The sequence below is a fragment of the Pteropus alecto genome, unplaced genomic scaffold (genome assembly GCF_000325575.1).
Source record: "Pteropus alecto unplaced genomic scaffold, ASM32557v1 scaffold226, whole genome shotgun sequence".
NCBI classification, from domain to species: domain Eukaryota; kingdom Metazoa; phylum Chordata; class Mammalia; order Chiroptera; family Pteropodidae; genus Pteropus; species Pteropus alecto.
The window spans coordinates 5,783,620-5,799,811 of NW_006440132.1; the positions used below are offsets into that span (position 1 = coordinate 5,783,620).

Here is a 16,192-nt window from a genome sequence, read left to right on the forward strand (position 1 = left end):
CCAGGCCTCCTGATGCCCAGCCTGGGATCTTTGTCTTACACTTGCTGACTTGTTTGATATGTAATGTCTTATCTTCTCCAGACCTCGATTCTCCTAGAGATTTGACAGCTACTGAGGTTCAGTCAGAAACTGCCCTCCTCTCCTGGCAACCTCCCCGAGCATCTGTCACCGGTTACCTATTGGTATATGAATCCGTGGATGGTACAGTCAAGGTATCTTGAAGTATATAAACAACTTCCCAGGGCTAGCTGAAACATTTACATGATCCTCAAGGTAGGGAAGAATCATCTGGGTGTGCTTCTCTACCTCAGTGCAACTGGGAAGCTGAAAAAAAATAACTAATAGGGACTGGATGCCATGCCAGACTTTCTGAATCATATGCTCCAGCCTCTCTCATTTTAATTAGACTCCAGTTTTGATAGCCAGCCAAGGTCAAAAACACTGCTTCAAGACTTGAGGACATTTTAGGAACTGAAATCTTGGTCCCTTAATATTTTATTGAGTAAAGGTCAAAGGCTTCTTCTTCATCCTCGCCATGTAAATTACCTCCCAGATGGCATCATGCCATTATGCATTCAGATATATATCACCACATTCTTATCACGTCAACTGTCAAACTTATCAACTGTTAATAGTGTTACAGAAATTGTTAATATTATTTACATTCTCTACCCTTGAACTTCTTTTCTTTTACTTTTTAATTTGATATAACTTTAGACCTTCACACAAGTGAAAGATTTTCAAAACTTAACCTTCTAAACTTGGTACTGAATTTTAAATTTTGGTCATCATACTTTATATCTCCAAGATCTTTTACTTATTCTCTGCATGATCATCTGTTTCTAGCTTATTGTTTGTGTTTTGTCATCATCTTCTCTTTATCTATGAGAATATATATTATTGTTCTTTTATTCTTCCACTGCATAGTGTTTCTTCCAAGTTATTTTTTTTTCCCCACTGGTTGGTTTGGTTTAGCTCTCCATCTTTCATGTTGGAGACTTCCACCCTCGTCTGTTGGTCCTTCTGTTGGTCCTGCAGCCAAGAATAAAACAGCCGATTGGGAGTTTCCATCACATAGATAGGGCTCGTCAATGATGGGGCTCACCATAGAGTGACTGGGTGAGTCCCAGCAATTTTTGTGGGAGACTAGTGAATGTCAGTGCTGTAAGCCTTTACTTGAGCTAAACAGTCTCCCTAGAGGACCCTCCGACTCCTTCAAACCAGGCTGCCAGGAGCGTAGCTGCAGAAGACTCCCATATGTGCAAACCTTCACTTCTTCGGTGTCCAGTATAGCACCTCGGCCTTCCCTGCAGCTGGGCCCAATGGGTTTGAACCCATAGCCTCTTCTTGCTTGACTTTTTCAGAGAGTAAACCTCAGCTTTACATCTGAACTAGGAAGGACTGTCATGTGGACTGGGGATCTGTTTCCTAGACAAAGCTTTTAAACAAACTTTTATTCAGCCATGCCCCACACTGACCTTCTAAGGCATCTTTGCTGTGGTACATATTCCATTCCTGAACTTGCTGAGTTCCGGGCATTCATCAGCCAGCCTCTGACTGGCTCTGCCCGCTTAGTTAGCCCCCAGCTTTCTCCATTCTGCCCCCTCAGTTGTCACTGCACCATACGCTTTCCATCTTTCAAGACTCTGTTGACATTACATGCTCATTTCTGTCTCTTCTGCCATTTTCCTCATCTTTGTGGGTTTGTACTTTCTATCCCTTTGCTCTCATGTCAGTGGGCATCAGAAGTGAGTAGAGATAAACGGGCATGCCCAGCCTGCCATGCTTACCCAGAAGTGGACACACATTTCCTATAGCAGCCCTTCTTGGAGTCCGTATAATAATGAATGACCCATTTCGCTGTATGAACTAGAGCGAATCTCTTACCTTCTCTGGGTGTCAGTGTTCACGACTATAAAATGAATACATTGGACTCACCAAACTCTAATGTCCCTTCCTGGGCAGGCGTTCTAGGATTTAGTGTTTACCAGAAACCATGAGGCTCATTTCGATCTATCTCAGTTGCCTGGAAAATGACTGCACAGCGGCCTAGAGAACTGATAGGTAACTGTATCCCCGAGTAATTCAATGAACCCAGCTTTGTACCTGATCTTTCCCCAAGGCCCAGACCTGTGGGTCACACAAAGGTCACTGTGTTACTGGTATCAAATGAGCACAGGTTTATTTTCCTGCATGTTCGATCCCCAGCTTTCTGTGTTTCACTCAAGAAAATCAGCATGGTATAGGAGGAAGAGTCCTAGACAAGAGGCTGATAGGCAGGATGCAAGACCATCCTCTGCCACCAACAAATCATGGAGTGAGAGAGAGCAAGTCTCTTACCTTCTCTGAAACTCAACTCCCCCCATTTGAAAAATCAGGACGACTTCACCTGCCGAGTCCTGAGGATGGGGGAGGACATTCCAGGAGCCTCCACACTGACTCGTTGCTGCCTAAATCCAGTCGGCTGAGTCTGCAGGTTGTAGAGAGCACTATTGTGTTTGGTTAGCTAGGGATGTAGATTGAATTCCCATCTCAGACACCAAGGTCATTGGCTAAAAGGCGATTTCACGCACATTCGAAGCTAGAAAGAGGATTTGAAGAGGAAGAGGATTTCCTGCAAACAGAAGGCTATCGCCCCCTCCAGATAGCAGCATGGTGACCAGCCACAAACTGCAAGCACAGTTAGAATCGTTCTCACAGCAGCTGCACACGCCGCCTGTCCTGGGTGTCCCTGTTCAGGAAAGGAGATATGCTGGGTCAGCTCCAGCCCTCATCGTGCCAGGCCTCTGGGCACTGTAATCATCTCCTGACTCAAGAGATCCCACACTGTGTACCAGAATCATCTGGGGAGCTTCTTAAATATGCACCTGGCCCGGCCCCACTTCTGGCTCTTCTGATGCATTCAGTCTGGATGGAGCCTAGGCACGATACTGTTTTAAAGCTTCCCAAAAGGCTGTGAAAAAGAGCCATACCAGGGGCCCACTGACATAACTGTCTCAAACTCTAAACCTTTTGCCTTTTGTGTGATTCATCTTGCTCCCAGATTAAATTGGGTTCATGTCATTCTCTTGTTCAAAATCCTTTCATGAATCTCCATTTCTTATAGTAATAAACCTTAAATTCCATAGCTTGGCATTTAAAGCCCTTGGTAATCTGGTCTGTGCCCACCTCTTCTACCACTCCCTCACCAAAAGCCAAGAGTGGTTGAGGTATGTCATTGCCTCTTCATATTATTTTAATTCAGTCTGCCTCTTCTGACATCAGGACTTTTGCTCATGCTGCATTTTTCCCGCCTTTGACATTCCAGCGGTGAACATGGAGCCAGGCACAGAGTGGGACTCAGTGAATTCTTGTTGAACGAATAAATAAGTGGATGGGTGAATGAATGAATTCATCATACCCTGAAGATTAATGTAGCCAAAAGCTGTTATATTCTTTCTCCCACCCTTAGGAAGTCATTGTGGGTCCAGACACGACATCCTACAGCCTAACGGGGCTGAGCCCATCCACTCACTACACGGCCAAGGTCCAGGCACTGAACGGGCCCCTGAGGAGCAAGCTGGTTCAGACCGTCTTCACCACAGGTAAGGGGCTCAGGGAGCAGCCAGCTTTGTGAGCCGAACTAAACTTCCACTTCTCCTCTGACTTCTACATTACATTTTCCCATCAAATCTCTGAAAAGAATCAAAGTCTGAAGAATGTGGGTGCAGGAGATAACAGGGCTCATGGCGAAAGGGAAGGAGGATCAGTAGTGAGAACATCTGAATTCAGTCCCCATCTCCACCACTTGCTCTGTGTGACTCAGGGAAGTCACTGCCATTCTACAAGCCTCAGTTTCTTCATCTATGCAATGGGATTAATAACTATCCCTTCTTCCCAAGGACCTCATGAGGATCCTTGTATTGTCTTTGAACTCTCAGTCATTGTGTGGCCCATTGTCAAGGCTCATTATAAGCTCAGGGTCCCTTTTTTTCTTCTTCGGCATGTCAGCATTTACAAAGCTCATCCATACTCAAAATCACAAACAGTCCTCCAACAGAGTTGGTATGAGGGGCCAGGATTATCATGCCCAGTTTTTTGTTGGGGAAACAGAGACTCCCAGAGACTCAATGACCTGCCCAAGGCCACATCATGCATTAGAGTCAGCTTTGGGCTCGGGCATTCCGGGACAAGGGGACCACCCTGCACCCTACCACTGGGTGTCTTCTGCAGATGGCAAACACGCAAGGTGTTCCATTGGTGAATAAGAGGAAGCATCCATTCCTGAGGAAGGGAAGAGTCAAGCTATGGAGAGCCCTGAGCCTGGGCCACACAGAGCATGTCCCAGAGCCGCGTCCTGCCCTTCACATTTCACTCTAGTCACTCTGCACACTCCTGCTGAGGGAGGTGCAGAGGCAAACGTACCTCTTTGCCTTAAACCAGGTGCTGGAAGCGCAAAAAAACATGAGTGTGCCCTAAAGTTGTTCTCAGACTAGGACCATGAAATAAACAACAACAAAAAAAAACCAGCTAATGATACAACCTCAGGTGAAGGTAAAGCATCATGAGGAGGTCAGATCAGAGAAAAAAATTGCTATAACTGTCAGTTCTTTGTCCCATCTGCTAAGCGCAGCCCCCCAAATTGTCCATTTCTATCAGCTTTTTATTTTTTGCATCACATTATTGCACTTGGAAATTCCCCAGGCATTCTTGTTTTCTCCAAGATTCCCAGGCTCAGGACAGTTAAATACCTTCCCCGGAGTTCCAAGGCAACGAAGTGGAAAGTTCAGGACGATAACCCTTGTCCGTTTCGGAATCCTCTGAAGACATTGAGATGCATCCAGCCTAATAGAGTGCTCTGAGCGATAATGAGCCACCCCCTGGGTGCCAGAGACTCAGCCATCCTGGCCAGCACCTGGGTGTTCATAGGGTGCTGCCTGGCTGCTCCAAGTAGAACAAGGCCAACCTGACACATGCCCCTCACAGCAGCTTAGCTCTTCCCATTGACGTCATTGGTGGCTTCCATCAGTATAAGGGACTGAGCTAGATGGGTCCTTTGTATGCCTCATTGCAGTCTTGCAAAATAGGCTTTGTCCCCACCTCGCATACGAGGGCCCAGAGGCCCAAAGAGGGTGAGTCCTCTAACTAATGAAATTGCCAAGCTCCTACCCAGTCCTCCTGCTCTAATGGAGTCACTCTTCCTTTTTATCCTCAGTTGGACTCCTGTACCCATTCCCCAAGGACTGCTCCCAGGCAATGTTGAATGGAGACACAACCTCTGGCCTCTACATCATTTATCTCAATGGTGATAAGGAGCAGGCTCTGGAGGTCTTCTGTGACATGACCTCAGACGGGGGTGGATGGATCGTGAGTATCGCTAAAACAGACCCCAGATCTCTCAGGCATGGGGGAGTGGGGCAGAGGGCACAGCCGGGGCAGGAGGTGTGGAGGTCCTCCCCCTGCACTCTGACCCCAAGGTGCATGAGGTTTTGCAAGATAGTGCCTGTCACATGGGGACACTCAGGGATTATCTCTTAAACAAAAGAATGAAGAAGCTGGGGATAAAAAATTTTAAAAAAAAAAAGAAAGAAAAGAATTATTTTGTAATTTATCTCATCTGATCCTCAGCTCTGTGATGCATAAAAATGGATCATGGAACCCATTATGTACATTAATTAGCATTTGCTACCCTCTAGGCACTGTGCTAAGAGTTTTATGTGAATTATTTCAACCACATTACCATACAAGCTGGGAAGGAATTTTTTTCATTAATAAACTTTATTTTTTAGAGCATTTTTAGGTTTGCAACAAAATTGAGCATAAAGTGCAGTGAGTTCCCACATACACCATCACATGCACAGCTTCTCCCACTATCAATAGCCTGCACCACAGCTATGCATTTGTTTCAAGTGATGAATCTACATTGACACATCATTAGGACTCAGAGCTGGGAGGTATTTTTAGTCTCTATTCTTCAGGTGAGAACACAAGACTCAAAGAGGGGAGGTGACCCGTCCAGAATTATGTGGCAAATTAGTGACAGACGGAGGTGGGGACTGGTGCTTTTCCCACAGTCCAATGTTCTTCCTCTCAGAAAGATGCCTTCTCTTTCTTTCAATAGCTCACATGCACCCAGATTCACTGATTATATTTATAGGTGTTCCTGAGACGCAAAAACGGACATGAGGATTTCTATCGAAACTGGAAAGCATATGCCGCTGGGTTTGGGGACCGCAGAGAAGAATTCTGGCTCGGTAATGCAGCGCGGCATGTTTGTGTCCCAAAGGCTATTGCTGCCCTCTTTGTCATTTGTCCTAACCCACAGCAACCTGTGGGAGAGAGAGAGAGATGGGTTAGAAGGAAACAATAGCTCTAGTAGTAGACACAGAATATCAAATTTTCAATGAAAAAGGCTTTAAATGTTCTTTAGGGCATTAAAAATAAAAATCTAATCAAGGGAGAGCCAACAGCCAGGTCTTCAGACATAAACTGAACTGTTTGTAGAATTGTCCTCACTGATGCCATTTGCTCTTCTGTCCTTGACTCCAAAAGCTGAGATGGGTTCTTCGGAGCCACAACCTCTTAGCACCCCAGCGAGGTACAAAATTCCCATCTTGCACATAGGAAATTAGAGCCTCAGAGAGGAATCTGTCCAATGCTGTAAGCAGCTGAGCTGCAATTTGAAATCTCCCAAGCCAGCTGTACAATGCCACCAGCCGTCCAGCCACACAACACACTTTTTAACAACCTATCTGCCCAGGACACTGTTCTACGCACCAGTGCCTGAGCTGCAGGATGTCTATCCCATTACCATCCATTTCGTTTCTCTTGTAATGAGCTTTAGTATTTATAAGGTGCTTTCTCCAGCTTATCTCCTTTGATCTTTGCAATACACTAGGAGGTTGGCAGGGCAAAGATATCAATCTGATTTGACCTGAGACTCAGGAACAATCTATTTTGCTTGGTGTTGAGCTGGCAAGGAGCCAACCTAGCTGCAACCTGGGTCCATGTCACACAACCCTCCTTAGAGTATGCCCAGCCACTTTTCCTACAGGGTGGAGTAGAAACGATGGCTTCAGTCACTTGTGCTTCTGCATCAACCCTTGCCTGTCATCCACAGGGCTGGACAACCTGAACAAAATCACATCCCAAGGGCAGTACGAGCTCCGGGTAGACCTGCGGGACCATGGGAAGACAGCATACGCCGTCTACGACAGGTTCAGCGTGGGAGATGCCAAGACTCGCTACAAGCTGAAGGTGGAAGGATACAGTGGGACAGCAGGTATGGGGCAGCTGCGCTTAGAGCCTTCAAAACCACACAGCCTTCTTGTGTTTTCAGCTAATCCTTCCATTCATCATTCCTTACTTCATTAATCCATCCATTTGTTAGATCAACAATTATTTGAATCCATACTGGATGCTAATCCAGAAGACCTGCAACCAAACAGAGTTGGGTAGATAGTTTAGTCACTGAAACAGAGTAGGTTGGGAATCAGGACAATCAGGACTGATTTGAAGCTGCCATCACTTAAAAAATATGTCTTTTTATCCATTTTTAGACATCGGTTTTAGACTGATAGAAAAACAGCCTCTCAGGGGCCTTAAAATCTGTCTGATCCAGTATTTCTCAATGTGTTGTGTACATATGACCCCCAGGGAATACTGTTAACATGCAGGTGCTGACATATGGAGATGCAGCATTTCTTACAAGTTGCCTGCTGATGCCATTGTTGGTGGTGTTGCTAGTCTGTGCACTGCACTTTGAGTAGCAAATAATCCACTCCATCATCTCTTCTAAGATCCCTGCCATGTGGTCGCCCAGCCTCGGCCTGTGTACCCCTGCGACCGGAAGCTCGCCACCTCTTCAGCAGCCCTTTTGTTCCTTGTCTGTTGCATAACCTAGTTCAGGTCTTGAAGATGTCTTTCACTTGAAGTGGACGTTATCTGGTTTTCTGGCTCCACATCAGAGGAGTGATAAATGAGGAAACAATATTCATTCAGGCCTACTAAGTAGCATCCTCTTTTTCAGATATTTCTCATGCATTACTCCCATTGAACTCTCACAAAAACTATCTCAGGAAGATATCGCTCTATTATACAGAGGAGGAAATCGAGACTCGGAAAAGTCTGATGATTTGCTCAAAGTGGAACAGCTTGTAGAAGGTGGGCAGGGGGGCAAACCTGGCTTCAGACAGGTGTTCTTGGTAAAAAGCGGGGATCAGGTCTGATAGTATGACCATTCCATGCCACCCATGCCCACTTTGGGTGGCTTTCAGTTCCATGTATGAAAACAAAAGACAGAGATGCTATGGTACATTCCCACCCTCTCTGATCTCTGAAAGAAAATATCTCTAATGTTAAAAAAAAAAAAAAAGTCTCTGGACAAATGTGCATCAAAAGCCAGGCTCAGTCAAAGGAGAGACCCAGCTCTTTAGAGATGAGTCTGGTAATGAAGAGAGAGACCCAGGGGCGAAAATTGTTTTCATTCTTGCAACCCTCAAAGAATTCTGACATTTTATTACCTGGCAATAAATACCTCTTTGCTTGAGATGGCTTCAGGCAAGAAGGATAAGTTACATGGCAAACAAAGACACTGACTGAGCAGCAAGAATGAGTGAACCTCCACCCGTCTCTCTCTATTTCCAATGACAGAATGCGCTGTGACGGGTCCCTTCACCAAGATAACCCTTGCAGGAGAGCCTCTTGTTTATCAATGTCTCCCTGCCATGCTCTTGCTCTTGGCAGTTCATCAGTTAAAAAGGCATCTGAGTCCCTCCGACAGCTTGCTCCAAATATCAGGGGAGAAAGCCTAGGCATCTTTACATTTTTATGCATAGCACTGGCTGGGTTGGGGGTGAGGGGCCACAGAAAGAAAAGGCACTTAAATGTTCCTAAAATGTGGTGGGTTAAATTACAAACTAGATTCCCACTTAGCATGATCTATAAATGGGCTCTTTACGAATCAGGGAACGCTGGCCCCATGAAAACTTTGAAAATTAATTATATGATGCATAGGCTACTCGGTGACATCTAATATCTAAAGGGTGTGTTTTTAAGGATGGCTCTGAATATCTGTGCTTTCGAAGAAAGTGCACCATTCTTACATGCAGGTTTCTCATGTTACTCTCTGAGCTCCTTTGTGGAAAGGAAATGCAAGAATATCATAAAAATAACAGCAATCGTAACTATTTGCACAACACTCTACCTGCTTAGCATATACCTCCCTATCTAACAGCACTCTGAGGTGAATAGAATCAATGTTCTAGTTCCATTTCATAGATGAGAAAACTGAGGTTCAGCAAGAGGCTTGGCTTGTGCAAGGTCATGGCTAAGGAGTGAAAGAGATGGGACTTGAAGATGGATCCTCTGAAGCCTCCACAGCCCTCTTTCTACAACATTAGGCTGCTTCTATCAGAAATGAATCCTCAGGTGACACTCATGTCCCATCCAGTCCTATGTATGATCCTAAATCTGGGTCCAGAGTTCGAGGCCTTCCCACCCCAGGACCTTTCAGTTGTTACCCTTGGTTCTGCCTTTCAGAACCCACAGGAAACTCCAACTGGGATTTCTCAGATCTATATTTTCTCTCTCCCAGGTGACTCGATGGCCTACCACAATGGCAGGCCCTTCTCCACCTTTGACAAGGACACAGACTCGGCCATCACCAACTGTGCTCTGTCCTACAAGGGAGCCTTCTGGTACAAGAACTGTCACCGTGTCAACTTGATGGGCAGATATGGGGACAATAACCACAGTCAGGTGAGTGGCCAATGAGGGCTCAGGACCAGGCTTGAAAAGCTGGTTGGGGATGATGGGAGAGCAAATTGGCCCCTCCATCGTGGCCGAGGCTACAAAGCAGGAAGCACAGGCCCATGACATGATTTTTCCCATCAGGGCAAGGAGAAACCCTAGTGACACTGCAGGTCAGGTAAAGTCATAGAAACAGCACATGTGAATTCTTGAAGATCCCGAGGAGAACTACTGGTCAAGTGAATTCCAAACCAAACAAAATCTTTGCCTGAACCCCGGAAAGAAAGCAGATAAAATGGAGCCCATGCCACCCAGGGGTGAAAGCAGGGGCTTCTCTCCAACTTACTAAGTTGCCTCAGTTACACTTCCACTCTGAGCATTATTGTATCACCTTTGCTGCCTTGTCCCCTCACACCAGTGCAATACCAAATCTTCCTGAAAAAAAAAAAAATTTACATGCCAAAAGTAAACTTCTTTTTTCCTTCCTTCCCTCCAATTTTGAAAGAAGAAGTAGATGATGTAAGAGGCCACCAAGGAGGTATGGGAGCCCGGACCTAGATCTGGCTTGCTCCTGTCGCTGTGTGGGTTCTGCAAAGTCACTTTGCTCTCTGGCTTCAGTCTCCAGCATAGTACAAGGGGGGGCTTGCTTCGAGCAGAGGGAAGAATGGGAGAGAGGAAGGCAGCACAAGAATGAAGCTGTCAGGCGACAGTATCTCCCCATAACTAGGAATTACAGACTTATTTGCCTGTGAAATAAGCCAGCTTTTCTCAAATCCCACCTTCTTGTCAGACTCAGAGACTACCCGATATCAATATATGCGCCGCCCCCGCCGCAAAAAAAAGAGAATCAAATAAAGTGTCGCTATTTTTTTCTCGATTTCACCAGCCATTTACTTCTTCATGGATAGGTCCTCTCCAAGCTTAAATAGAAGAGGGGCCAAGAATGGGGTAGTGGCCTCACAAGAGCACTCTCTGAAGCTAACCCCCTCCCCTATTGGGACAAGGGGCCTTGTGGGGTTCGATGTGCAGAGTCTACCATCTGTAGACTCTGCCAAAAGGTCAAACGTGGAACTAGGAAGCCCAGACTCAAATATCGTCTTTTCTGGAAGAAAACCTTTGGCCAAAATTTTAAGGATATTTCTCCTTAAAAGCAATATTTACTGAGAACATACTATGTGCCCAGCACTGTGATAGCTCCCTTACAAACTTATTTAATCTTCATAACATCCTTTCAAGGTTGACATTATTAGAATTTAAGGGAAAAGAAAAAAAAAAGTGAAACTGAGGCCCGCAAAGTTTTGATAACTTGTTCAAGACCATTTATCTCTCAAGTAACAGCCTTAAGTTGTAAAGTGTGTGTTCCACCTATGTTCTTTCTACCACTCCATACCAACCCCCATGAAAGTACTCCATAGAAACCCCATGAGTTATAGATTCCCCTGCATGTAGCTACTCAAGTCTATAACCTCCAGTCATGACCGGAATTCCTTTAGCGCCTACTCTTAATGACGGCAAATTTCATCAGCCACCAATTTGTTTCAAGACGGTAAAATTAAAAGAAAAAAAAAAAAAAAGATTGCAAAATCAGGTGGCTTCTGACTAAAAGTAAAAAAAAAAAAAGTCAGATAGAGACAGCCCCTTTGAAAATTTTCACTGCACACCTCAATAGATGGAGAGGCAAGAGACAGCTGTGAACTACCAAACAGTCTAATCGAAACAGAACTCCTTTCGCTCCGTCAACGAAACAGCAGTTGGTCAGTGATCACCTTGCCTAATGGAAACCAACCTGGACTTCTTCTCTTTCTCACAGGGTGTTAATTGGTTCCACTGGAAAGGTCACGAATATTCCATTCAGTTTGCTGAGATGAAGGTGAGACCCAGCAGCTTCCGAAATCTCGAAGGCAGACGCAAACGGGCATAAACTCCAGGGACAACTGGGCGAGAGAGGAGTAGGGTCCAGAGAAAGAAAATAATTTTACCAAAGTGTCAGTACAACCCACCCAACCATCAAGCCACGCCTGGGCATTGGGCAGGAGTTAGCGCTGACCACGGGCCAGCCGGGCCGATGGTGGCGGCACTGGCCTCCCCACTCTGCGAGTCCTTCCTTCGCACCAAAGACAACGGTCTCCAACAGGTTTCTGTTTTGTTGTTTGAATCAGCAAAAATCTTCCAGTGACAGAATCACAACAGTTTCCTTCTCTTGGGTAGCTCTGGGCATGGGGGAGGGGCAGGCTGTACAGCGGTAGTTTGTTTTAGAACCAGCTGTATTTTACACAAAGCTGTATAATTAATTATCATTATTTTTGTTAGCAGTGATTCACTGTGTGTCATTGGAAGCCGTCCCCTTTTTTTACATTTCGTACAAAAGAAACCAGAAAAGCAATACTGTTTCGATTTTAAGGATATAATTAATATTATTAATATAATAATGATGATGATGATGATGATGCAAACTAAGGATTTTTAAAGAGATCTTCCTTTCCAAAATCCATGTGGACAGTACCTGATTGTATTTTTTTTTTTTTTTTTTAATAAAAGCACAAGTACTTTTAAATTTGTCTGTTGTCTTGCCTTTCATCGTTGAGCTGGAATTCCACCAAAGCCGATGTATTCGAACAAGGCGGGAACGCTGGAAAGGAAAGATGAGAGGGGTAGGCAGAGTGGAAGGGGAGGCAGGAGGGAGACAGGAGAGGCTGGAAGGGAGGGAACCACTGTTTTGAAGAAAGTTGAACAGAGTTGGAAAAAGCTGACAACTTAAGATTCGGCTTCTTGCTCAACATTTCCAAGACTAATAGTTTATGGTTTGAAAGATGTTTATACCCATTTTCCAATGTAATCGCCTAACAATTTAGTGACGTAGGTGAGGTGAGAATTGTTATCATGTGAGGACCAAAAAAAAACCCAGAGGCAGAACCGCCTGAGTTCACATCTTGGCTCCACCATTCCCTAGTTCCCTTGTCTCTCTGTGCCTCAGTTTCCTCATCAGTAAAATGAGGATGTTCGCACTTCTTAATTTCACAGCATTCCTGTGAAAAATAAGTGATGCCATCCCTATGAGACCCTTAGCACAGTGCCAGGCATATATGTCAGGCACTATTACTTTACATAAGATGGACTGGGGTTCATAGAAGTGCAATGACTTGCTCGTGGCTACACTCCTAATTAATAGTAAAACTAGGACTTAAATTCTGGCCTTCTGGCCCTAGTGTTCCTGCTCTCCCCGAGGCCCCGGACTTTGTGTGCCATGGTGACAAAGTACAGGTTGCAGAATGAGGAAGTTCAACTGGATCCTTCACCAGGCTCCTACAATCCAAAACTCATAGAACTGGAAAGAATGTCTATTAGGAATAGCTTCTTCTCCCTTAGGCAAAGCCCCCTGAAAAAAAGAGAGTCCGGTGTCCCCCAGCCTCAGCCTGAATACATCTAGTGACATGAGGGAACTCAGCCCAGCAGAGCAGATCCCAGCAAGTATGTGTCAGAACCACACATTACACATTTCTCTTTAAAACAAGAGTGTTAGAGGGGATGCAAGGAGCAAGTCCCAGTTCATTCTCGGGAATTTTCAGCAAATTGACTTAATGAAAATGTTTGGGCTGATAGACCTCATTCAAATGGAATGTGATGGCTCAGAAGTGAGGATCAGAGGAATTTATGGGTCTGGCCAGATCCTGTGCTGCTGAGTTTATCATGCTTTAATAAATGCTGTCATGTTATATACACAATTTGCTGTTTCAGATCATAAGACTTGTTGCCTGCAATTCAGCCATAGCAACACTCGCCTTGCTTCATAAACCCAAACAAATGGGTGGCCTGTAACAACCAAAGCTTAGTGGGAGGCTTAACCCTCTGGTGGCTGCTGCCTTTGGAGTCTCTGAGCTCTAGTCTTATCCCTTCTTAAAAAAGATAGACATAACTAAGCTGGTAAGGTGTCCCCAGAAGCTACACAGCAATCGAATTCTGATTGCTGAAGAAGCTACATCAAACAGGTATCCTTAATCTTGGCCTTGGGAAAGTTGTGGGTACTCCCAGAAGAAGCCAAGGCCTTGACATTCAATGGTGTACAGCTGGTTTCAAACTGCCTACGCACCATGAGCTCTGGTCCAATGCTCTGGTTGAAAATGCAATTCTCAGACACACCTGATAATCCAGTTGCTGACTCTGTGGCTTTATTCAAGCAACTTCTTCCATCTTGAAAGCTCTATTGAAATTCTACTCAACCTTCAAAGTCCAAGCCCAATTCTATCTCCTATGAAGCACTCAGGAGCTCTGTATTGAAAATTAATTTCCAGGGTGTTTGATCTTCCCTTTGCCCATCCCTGACCTACTCCCTCCCCTTCTCCCTGCTCTGTATACATCAAAGCCGCCCTCTATGAATTATATCAATGGCCTTCCATGCCCTTAGGCTTCCAGCCAGGTATCGAAATGAACGGCACTTGCAGGACACGGAAGGAAGGAGATTGAAGGGGAGGTGTGGGTGAGGGAGGTAGTCAGGGCACTTAGTTTCCAGCTTCATCTCTATAGCATCATGGTGGGCTGACGGCTTCCCACATAACACAGTGACGGTGCCTCTCAGTTGACGGTCTGCACACAAGTCTCTCTTCAGGTTTCAGATAACTGCTCCCACATGCGCCCCTTCGGTCTCTGCACCTCAGCTCCTGCTAGACCAGGGGAACCATGCTGGGCCAGTGGTTGCCCCCATCCTGCCCGCGCCTAGTCTTTCTACTTAAACTCTCCTCGGGGACTTTGATGGGCCCGCTTACTATCTCGGGGTTAACTTGGCACTCAGTACCACTGGCGGAGCTGCCTGCTTGCCTTACCCCAGTATGTCTACGCACACCTCTCTCTCTCCATAGTGGACATTGGACATTGAAGGCCTCCCAGCTTCCAAGCTCCTTTCTAGTTTTGGAGCATTTCTCATTGTCTGAGGACCCTGTCTCCCACCATGAAAGCTACAGAGGAAAATACTCTTTCCTCCTCCCCATGGCAGCCGGGGGCATGGGATATAACTTGGACTTGGCCCATTAAATACCTGGAGAGGGACTTTTAACTTTGAACAAGGAATGTAAACCAAGGAGCATGTTGGCTGATGTCCACACCACCACGCTCACAGTGTCTACCACACGGCCCTGTCCTTTGGGACTGCAATCAATCCCACCTTCTCCCCATCTCTGCTTGCCATTCTTCCTCCCACCATGACTTGCCAACACCAGAGTATCCGGGGCTCCTTGTGGGCTGTGCTGATTGGTTGTCTTCTCCCAAAAGCCTCACTTCCGTTTCCATTTAAAAGTTACTGCTGAGCACCCCCATATGCCCAGCACTAAGTGAACAAAATAACCGTGGCCCTGACCTCGTGCAGCCTCCATGCCAGGGAGAGGCCGGCAACAGCCCCTACATGAGACGAGCCAACGTGTAGCTGCAAACTGAGGGCACGCTATGGAAGCAAGTGAGCGACACGATGAGGACGTCTAATGGAAATGACAAGGAAGGCTTCTCTGAGGAGGGACGTTTGAATCGCGATCTAAATGCTAAGTGGGAGTTAGTTAGCCAGTGAAGGAGGCAGGAGAGGCAGAAGGCAGAGTATCTCTATGGACCTTCAGGCCGCCGGGCTGCACACAAAGCAAGCCAGAGGCCCAGGAAGAAGAAGGGCACAGAGGGCAGCAGAAACCCTCTCCTGCACCTTCTTGTGGTCCAGAATAAGGATTTTGACCTTTTTTCTAAATGCAGTGGAAACCTGCTAAGGAATTTTAAGCGGGGGTGGGAGGGGTAGGGGAGGGTTATTATAATCATGTCTGCTTTTTAAAACCATCGTTTTTGTGGAAGTTTGGACCTGGGCCGGGAGGTGCTAGAAGGAGAAGCCTGTGGGGAGGGCACTGCAGGAGTGGGATGAAAGGCGATGAGGCTTGCATAAACGTGGCGTCCCGGAGATGCAGCATATGGTGCTGAGAGATGTTTAGAAGGTAGAATCCATAGGACTTTGGGTTCCTGAGAACGTCTCCACATCCACGCCCCTGTTCCTGAGCTGCCCTCTGTTTCTACAGGCGATCTTTCCTATATACGGGTGTCATTTCAATTGGGCCAGGCTAATTAGGGATGTGGGGAGCTGGAGTCAAGCCCCCTCCCCCATTAATTCCAGGAGCTGGGAGGGCTGTGGCGCCTTATAGACTAGCAGACTAGGGCATTGCTCCTTGGAATGCGGGTAGGGTGGGAGGCAGAGCCAGGAGAGGCTCCCTTGAGGTTGCTGTGCTTAAAATGAGGACGGTGGGGACACCAAGAGGAGGCTGTGGCTACAAGTAAAGGGCATAGATGGTTCAGGGCCTTGCCTCAGGGACTTTGTGTCCTGGGAGTGCAGCTGAGAATCGCTGAAGGTATTTAGGGCAGGAGTGACATAATCAGCGTTGCTCTTTAGAAATCTCACTCTGCACTAATGTGTCCTCTAGACTCATTTGGGTGCTGGGATCCTCAC

The 16,192-nt window shown here is 46.1% G+C and overlaps 1 protein-coding gene across 9 annotated transcripts in view; it reads left to right on the forward strand.

The window, feature by feature from the left end:
• Nucleotides 1-11,992, forward strand: part of TNC (tenascin C) — an 85,657-nt gene extending 73,665 nt beyond the window's left edge. For all 9 annotated transcript variants that reach the window (XM_025050440.1, XM_006917096.3, XM_015593345.2 and 6 more), the window contains 7 exons: nucleotides 82-212; nucleotides 3,452-3,584; nucleotides 5,195-5,346; nucleotides 6,137-6,233; nucleotides 7,100-7,261; nucleotides 9,575-9,738; nucleotides 11,540-11,992. In XM_025050440.1, the coding sequence (XP_024906208.1) occupies nucleotides 82-212; nucleotides 3,452-3,584; nucleotides 5,195-5,346; nucleotides 6,137-6,233; nucleotides 7,100-7,261; nucleotides 9,575-9,738; nucleotides 11,540-11,650 (950 nt within the window). In that variant the 3' untranslated portion in view covers nucleotides 11,651-11,992. The remainder of the gene's footprint in view (nucleotides 1-81; nucleotides 213-3,451; nucleotides 3,585-5,194; nucleotides 5,347-6,136; nucleotides 6,234-7,099; nucleotides 7,262-9,574; nucleotides 9,739-11,539) is intronic.
• The last annotated feature ends 4,200 nt before the right edge of the window (nucleotides 11,993-16,192 follow it).